The 7,990-nt window shown below is 40.4% G+C and overlaps 1 protein-coding gene across 1 annotated transcript; it reads left to right on the top strand.

The window, feature by feature from the left end:
• The first annotated feature begins 3,902 nt into the window (after positions 1–3,902).
• On the top strand, positions 3,903–6,115 carry LOC136454931 (uncharacterized). Its single transcript, XM_066455171.1, has 2 exons — positions 3,903–4,608; positions 5,439–6,115. Exons 1-2 carry the CDS (start codon positions 3,903–3,905, stop codon positions 6,113–6,115), a joined length of 1,383 nt encoding a protein of 460 aa, XP_066311268.1.
• Positions 6,116–7,990: the final 1,875 nt, after the last annotated feature.

Below are 7,990 nucleotides of genomic sequence, written 5' to 3' on the forward strand. Positions count from 1 at the left end.
GAAATAAGCCTCGAATACAACAAGTTCATTGGTATCAGGAGTTGGGAATGGTTCACCTGTAGCAGGGTGCCATCCTATAGTTACTTGATCATGAAGGATGCCTTCGAACACCATTTTTTTCTAGGGTCTCTCGGGTGATGGTAGATCTGACCCACTCTTGGTCATGGCAGACCTTGTCGGTACTCTCCGCCGCCTCCCTCCCTGACTTCTTTGGGCTCGAGAGGCTGCGTTTCTTCCCACCCTTTGCCATGGATCAGATCTGATTTGATTTGGCTACGCTCAGATTCGATTGAGGAGGCGCTACGGTTGTAATGCGACTGTAGCAGGGTGTGCGAAGGCGAAGCATCGAGTATTTTATGGTTGCAAGGAAGAGGACATGCTAGAAGGAATGAGGGAAGTGTGTTGCGGTGGGCGGATTCATATGGTTTGACCCTAACCCTTCACCTTTAGGGTTTTTGGGAAACCGCGCTAACTTCGCCATGTTGTTCGCACCCCTCCAACTTCTCCGTCAATGGTTATTGGGCCGGTTTAATGGGCCTCCGAGCATACTGAATGACTGAGCCTATTTTGTCGGTCTACTTCTTCAATTTTGCCCTGATATAGTGCTAAGCACTCTCCAAATTTTGCCATGGTTAAGTGCTAAGTACTCCCCATGTTCACCATGGTATAGTGCTAAGCACTCTCTATTTTCTTCACGGTTTAAATGATAAGCACTCTCTATGTTCGCCACGGTATAGTGCTAAGCACTCTCTATTTTCTCCACGGTTTAAGTGCTAAACACTCTCCATGTTCGCCATGGTATAGTGCTAAGCACTCTCTAAATTTCACCACGGTTAAGTGCTAAGCACTCTCCAAATTTTGCCACGGTTAAGTGCTAAGCACTCTCAATGTTCGCCATGGTATAGTGCGAAGCACTCTCTATGTTCTCCAATGGTAAAAGTGCTAAGCACTCTTCATTTTTTCTCTATTTTTAAGTGCTCAGCACTCTCCAAATTTTAGTCCAATGTCCAGTGCTAAGCATGGGGATTTTGTCCTTTTCACTTGTTTCTTTGATCCTGCTACAAGATATTGCTCTATCTTACAGCAGGTTTGGGGACTAAGTGTGTACACTTCACTTAGCAGTGAGTGTACTATTTTTCCTCTTACTGGTCTTCAGCTAAGCTAGGGCTAGTTGTGTGCTCGGCTAAGCTGGGACTCAGTTATTCTAAATAACTAATCGTTGTACTTCTTTGATCCTGGCACCAGGTGCATTCTTCACCTACTGTCAAGCTCGAGGACTATAATGTATACATTGCACCTTGCGGTGCTTGTATCCAATTTAACGGTTGTTCTTGTTTTTTTTTCTCAGTCGTTGATATTCTTTGATCCTGATACCATGTGTCTTCTTCACCTACTATCAGGCTCGGAGACTACAATGTATACATTGGACCTTACGGCACATGTATCAATACTAGCATCCTCTTTGACTAAGTCATGGATGATGATCATCTGACTTCTTCAACGAAGCCTAAGTGTGTACACTTCACCTAAGGTGGAGAATTTTTTAAATTTTAAACTTGAGCTCCTTACATCCTTCTGGCAAGCTTTATTGAGTATGTTCGAGGCCTATTGACCACTTAAACTGGTCGGCACTTTATTTTGTTGATTGGATTACTAGTTCAACTGGTTGGATTACCAGTCAAACTGGTTGACACTTCATTTTGTTGATCGAATTACCAGTTAAACTAGTCGGATTATCAGTCAAACTGGTCGGCACTTCATTTTGTTGATTGGATTACCAGTTAAACTGGTTAGATGGCTAGATTAACTGTCTAACTCCAAGTTAAACTGCTCGGACCTGCTTAAGACGGTGTTGCTCAGCGGATACTGTAAGTGCATCTAGCCCTTTAGTGGGTTTTGGTAAATTGAATGACAACACAATTAAAGGTCTAATAAGTTTGCTAAGTGTTGAACAAGAAATTGAGTATATTGCATATACTTGTGGGTTGTGTATTAACAAGTATATACACGGTTCAACTAGTAGGCAAACTTGATGATATGCCACATTGTGTTAAAGTGAATGCCAAACTGTGTATTGTTGTATTGGAAGTTTTTGGAAGCAATCTAGTTCAAGCAAAAGACAACAATGCAAATGGAATCAATGAAATGGCTTCTATGTTGTGGGATATCATAGCATCATGTGAAAGCAAACATACTTGGTAAATGACAATGTATAGTGGATATAAGTCAGTCTCTACATTGGTTTGCTTACATGGATGAATATATGAAAGATCAATTGGAATGTCAAGCCAAAATGAGAAGGGAATAAGGAATCATGAATTAGCTTCACCATATTGATGTTGATCCATGTATGTCTCTATGTGAGACAAACTGAAGCTTGATTGATCTCAACATTCATATCTAGAAAATATTCAAGCAAGGATCAAAATATTGAAGAAATGTTTTTCAATGGATGCTTAATATAATATGACTTAAGTATGGCTTGATAGGGTGAAGATAGCAAGGAAAGGGCTTCAAGGTACTAAGCAAAGGTGAAGGGTAAGCGACGGCTTGGTGACCGAGGTACCATGGCTAAGGTTAAGAAGAGAGTACTTGCATTGAGTCGAGGTACTAATCAAGCTATGAGGAGTCATATTGTGTTGAGGATCAAATCATTAGTGGAAGTGACTTGAAGCCATGAAGGTGAACTCATATGTATGGAAATTGTTCAAGTCACATAATCAAGGTATAATGAGAATGAGGAAAACATATTCGATAATAGAAGTTTTCAATTGCCAAATGAAGTGGCAATCAGCTCAAATGCATTTACATTCTTTTATGCTTTGAATTTGAGTTTAAGAAAAGCCATACTATAAAGAGGGATTCTTGTACAGTTGGTCAACTATGCAACCAGATGCTCAAAACTATAGATCTATATCCTCTTACCTAGCCAAAGCAGCCAGCCAAAAATCTCCATATTCTACCTGTTTTGGCTAGGGCGGCAGTGCCGCCCATAAATGATCGTTGGGACCCAAGAGGTATAAATACCATTTGGGCCAGCCCACAACACAGATCCTTCTTCTCCAACAGTTCAGTTCAAAACTAAACAGACCAAAGCTCACCTCTCTCTCCTCCATTGTTGCTCCTTCATCCCTCAAGCAAATCCTTGATTCCAACCATCAAAACTTGAGAGAAGAGGCAGCAAAACTAGATTGGAGAGAAGATCCACTGATTCCCAAAGTCTAAGAGCATTTGGTTCACGTTTAGCCGGCGGTTCTAGGGTTTGTTACTCTTGGAGCTTGCTCCTAGCCGGCTAGGCGTCGCCCTTGTGCTTGCCAACTCATGTGGCAGCCTTGGGAGGTTTCTAACCTCATCCTACAGCTAAGAAATTACCCCTCACTTCAAGAGTTCATTCTCTCGATTTGAGAACGAGGGCAAGGCAAGCCTTGGTGGCAAGCCAATCCTTTTGTCGATGCCTCAACAACATGGACTTAGGCAAGCCTTGGTGGCGAGCTGAACCACGGGATAAATTTTGTGTCTCGCATGCTTCACTTTGTATTCTTGCTGGTTCAGCTCTTTGCTAGCTGATTGTTAGGGTTTGGTAGCTCGATCCTCTCTTGTGTGAGATTTCTGTGGTATCCAGTCTTTGAACTGGATTTTGTCTTTCTATTGCAGGATTGAGTAGTTGAGAGGGTTAGGTTACTATCTATGAAATCTCAACGCTATCTGCTTTATTTTTAAAGAGCGGCAGTGCCGCCCTATAAGGCCAGCAGTGCTACCCTTTGTTCTAATAGAGTTTCGAGTTGAATTTTTATAGGCCTATTCACCCCCCCCCCTCTAGGCCTCCTAGGCGACATCAAGGTCTTTTCAATTGGTATTAGAGCTTAGCTCTCAATTTTGAGCTTAACCACCTTGAGAGAACAATGTTGACAAGTGAGGAGGTATCTCTAGAACTTTTACTTTTAGATGGCTCAAATTATACATCTTGGTCTGCTAGTGTGCTTGATGTTTTTAGGACCATGGGTCCTCAAATAGAGCAGATTGTAGATGTGAGCATTTCACCTCCTCATGATGATTTGATCTACCTTTCTAGAGAGGAAGTGAAATGCTTACAACTCAATGCTCAAGCTGCTAATGTCTTATTTAGTGCTTTGAGTGAAGATGTACTTGATGCTGTCATATTTGGAGATGGTGAACCACTTGGTGATGCTCATATCATTTGGACAACGCTCAAGGAAATGTATGGCAACTCCAAATGTGAAGAGAGCAACCTCTCATTGGAAAAACCACTTGAGGAATGCTCAACTTCATTGACAAATGATGAGCCTCAAGTGATTCTCTCAAAAGGCCTATTTGATCATGCCACATCCACTTCCTCATCAACATATGACTCATTGGATGGTAATGAAATAGTTGGTGAGAACAATATTTTTACATGTGGTACTTCTACTTTCTTTAGTTCTTGTGAGACTAACATTTTGAAAGAAGAAGAAGCTTGTGATCGGTGGAAGCCAAATGATGAATCCACCTTACCAAGAAGCTCAACTCTCTATACTACTTCACATATCGGTCTCATGGCAAAGAAAGAGAAGAAAGTGTCAAGTGAGAGTGAGAGTGACAGTGACAGTGGTAGTGATGATGATGAGATCAATCAACACCTTGCACGTCTAAGCAAGAAAGACAAGTTGATAGTGATCAAGTTCATAGAGAAGATTCAAGAGCAAGAAGAAGATCTCTACAAGCAAGAAGAGCTTCTCGTTAAAAAGATCAAATGCTTGGAGAAGTTGACCAAAAAGCATGAAAAGCTTAAGTGCTCTCATGCTAGCTTGGTCCAAAGGTATGAAAACTTGTCAATTGAGCAAACTCATACTATTAACTCTCTATCTTGTGTTGCTCAATTAGAAGATCAGAATTATATGCTCAAAGACAAGTTGGAAAGGCTTACTAGCAAAAATGAGACTTTGCAAGAAAGTCATGATGGGCTTTTGTGCTCTCATGAGAAGCTTATGGAGTCTCATCTCATGCTAGAAGTTGCTCATGAGGTTGTGGTAACAACGGTAAATCATACCAATCTCACACTCACAAATGCACATATACACAAGTTTCATCTATTTTATCATGTGCTAACAAGTGTTGCTCTCAAGCAAGCCAACCTTCCGTTGAGCATGTAATTGTAGAAACTTGTGATGATTCCATTGCAAAAGAAAACAAACAGCTCAAGGAAGAAGTTGAAATGCTAAAAGGGGACTTGATTCAATGGAAGGGCAAGTGCAATGCTCAACCTTCTCAAGATAACCATGAAGACATGGTGAAGAAGCTTGAGAAGGGATCAACCGATGCATGCATCAAGCCTTATCAAAAGGGTTATAAGTCCAACAATGGCAACGTGAAGGGGATACTTAAAGAAGTGCAAACTGTCCAGAATGCAGTAGTTCAGCCAGCTGCATAGACTACGGCAGTGCCGCACCCCAAGGGCGGCAGTGCCGCACCTAGACAGAACAGGAAAGTTCCCAAGGCCATCAAGGTGCAACGTCAATCAAAGAAGACTCTCATCACTTGCTTCAAGTGCAAGAAAGACGGTCACCATGTCAGAGATTGCCCCTTGAAGAAAGAAGAGAAGGGTGTGAGCAAGATCCAAGAGAAGAAGATGGCTCATCTCAAGTTCTCCAACATGGGACACAATGCTTCTATGTGTTCCAACAAGGTCGATGATCAAGCCACACTTCCAAAGAACAAGACAAGAAGAAGTAAGAGGAAGTGTTATGGTTGTCATGAGAAGGGACATGAAATTGGCTCATGTCCTAATAAGAAAAGTGAAGGATTGTCATCATCAACAAAGAGGTTCATTAGCAAGGTAGCAAGCAAAGTGCAAGAAGAGAAGGCTAGAAAGAACAAGAACTGCCTATGCTACACTTGCAACGGAAAGGGACATTTAAGTAAGGATTATCTCATGGGTAACACTTCTAACCTCAACTTGTCAATTGATTTAAATATGCTTAGGAGGCCCAAAAATGACACTTGTGCTAGAAAGGTGATTGGTTCACCATGTGCTAGCACACAGGGCATTTGGGTGCCTAACTCTCTTGTGACTAATCATAATGGACCCAACATAGTTTGGGTACCAAATTGTGCTTAGTAAGTGTTGTAGGTACTTGAAGGTGATATGAAGCTTCGGGGTGCTTAAGCAAGTTGATTGAAAATATTCACTCAAGCTATCAATCAATTCACATTGCATATTCTTATATGGTTGACCCAAAGATGAATCAATGGAAATACTTCAAACTTCATATTCACCTCGGTAACTAGTACCTAACCCTTGCTAGCTAGCCACTTAACATGTGTAGTCTCTAATAGTTCACAAATATATGTGTGTTTGTGAATTATTAAGAGTGGCTAGAGTACTTCAAGTCTAAGTGAATCATTTGCCATATGATGCTTTTAATGGCTCTCTAGTAGAGCAAGATCTTATTCATGTTGTAGGTAATGAGAAACCACCTTGTGGGGCAATCAAGAAAATGGCCATTGGTGATATAAGACCACAAGAAGTACATGCTACAAAAGTGGAAGCTCCTCAAGTTGCTACTGTACCAAATTCCGTTGACAACTCTGATAAAGAGGTGCAGCACACCCCTGTTGCAAATCAGCAGGGCGGCAGTGCCGCACCCAAGGGCGGCAGTGCCATCCCTCCTACATAGTAGCAGCTGACTCCACTCTAGTTCGTGGACAAATCTACAACCTTCATATGTGCAAGATGAAGATGAAAAGACCACCTCATCCATTACAATCAAGAAGGGTGGTAACATCTAAATCTCAAGTGCAATTTATTTGAAACTAAACTCCTTTGTGTCTTGTGTAGCCACTTAGGATAATATAAGCACTTGAGGATATTCATTGGTTGCTGGTCATAGAATAGAAATATGATCAAAATTGAATTGATCATCCACATCAAGCAACATAGATGACTTGACTTTCCTTTGAGAAAAACAAGATGAAGCAAGTTTATGTTCGTGCACATTATGAGTTGGTTTGATGGATTTGGAATCTTGGTACACATTGGAGGATACAAGTAGATTTCAAAATGGCCAAGAATAAAGAATCAAGCTCAAGTCAAGTAAAGGGACTTATTACTCACAAGTCAAGAACTTCCTACTTGATGGAATCTTGTCATATGTTAGATTGCCAAATTCTCATTCTCATCTTATGGGCATCTACATGCTATAATGGTTGTGAGTATCTCTTGGCACAGTTCAAATTGATTACACTATTGTTTCCATGACCTAGACATAGAGTAAAAATCTCAAGTTCTTAAATGAATAAAGTGCTATGTGAGAAATTCAAATACTTAGAGCACTTATAAAAGGAGACTTTAATCTATGGCTAGAGTTGTGAGACTAATCTTTCTCTCTAAGTGATTTATGTAGTCTCACTAAATGAGAATGTGTTTCTCAAATAGAGTGTACTATTATATGAAGGCTATCAATCCAAAACCATGTGATGTATTTTCTCTCCAGCTAATTTGGATTAGATTTGTCTATGTTAGCCACTCACCATAATATGGCTTAAATCTGCCCTTTGGACTTAAATGACCAACCATGCACATTTACATTTCCATTCCACTCAAAAGAATGTGCATGAGGCATCAAGGGAGATTTAGTCCATGTTATGAGGTTTCTCCATTTTGGTAACCCACTTGTCATCCACATATAAATGGTTACTAAATGGAAAACTAGTGCTTGTGTTACTAATGTCTTCTTGTGATTGAGCTTATTCATAGAAAATCAATAAGAAGATGTTGTGCTAATTTAATTCACAAGCTTAAAGGTTATTCTTCACCTAAAGAAAGATGTTGCTGCTAAAGGCCATTTAGATCAAAAGTTTTAGTTTCGCTTGAATCAAGTTTGAGGTTGATTTGAATAAGCTATACAAGAAGAATTCACAAGATTACGAGTGTTGATGAGAGGACTGAATGGATATAACATCTTGTATGTATTCTCAACTGAAATCACCTCAA

Source organism: Miscanthus floridulus, chromosome 5, assembly GCF_019320115.1.
Source record: "Miscanthus floridulus cultivar M001 chromosome 5, ASM1932011v1, whole genome shotgun sequence".
In the NCBI taxonomy this organism is placed as follows: domain Eukaryota; kingdom Viridiplantae; phylum Streptophyta; class Magnoliopsida; order Poales; family Poaceae; genus Miscanthus; species Miscanthus floridulus.

Bases quoted from the DNA above. Each gene is read 5' to 3' on its own strand.
- LOC136454931 (XM_066455171.1), top strand. From the start codon at position 3,903: ATGTTGACAAGTGAGGAGGTATCTCTAGAACTTTTACTTTTAGATGGC. The intron at 4,609-5,438 runs GTAGTGATGATG...AGACTACGGCAG, and splicing joins TGAGAGTGACAGTGACAGTG to TGCCGCACCCCAAGGGCGGC.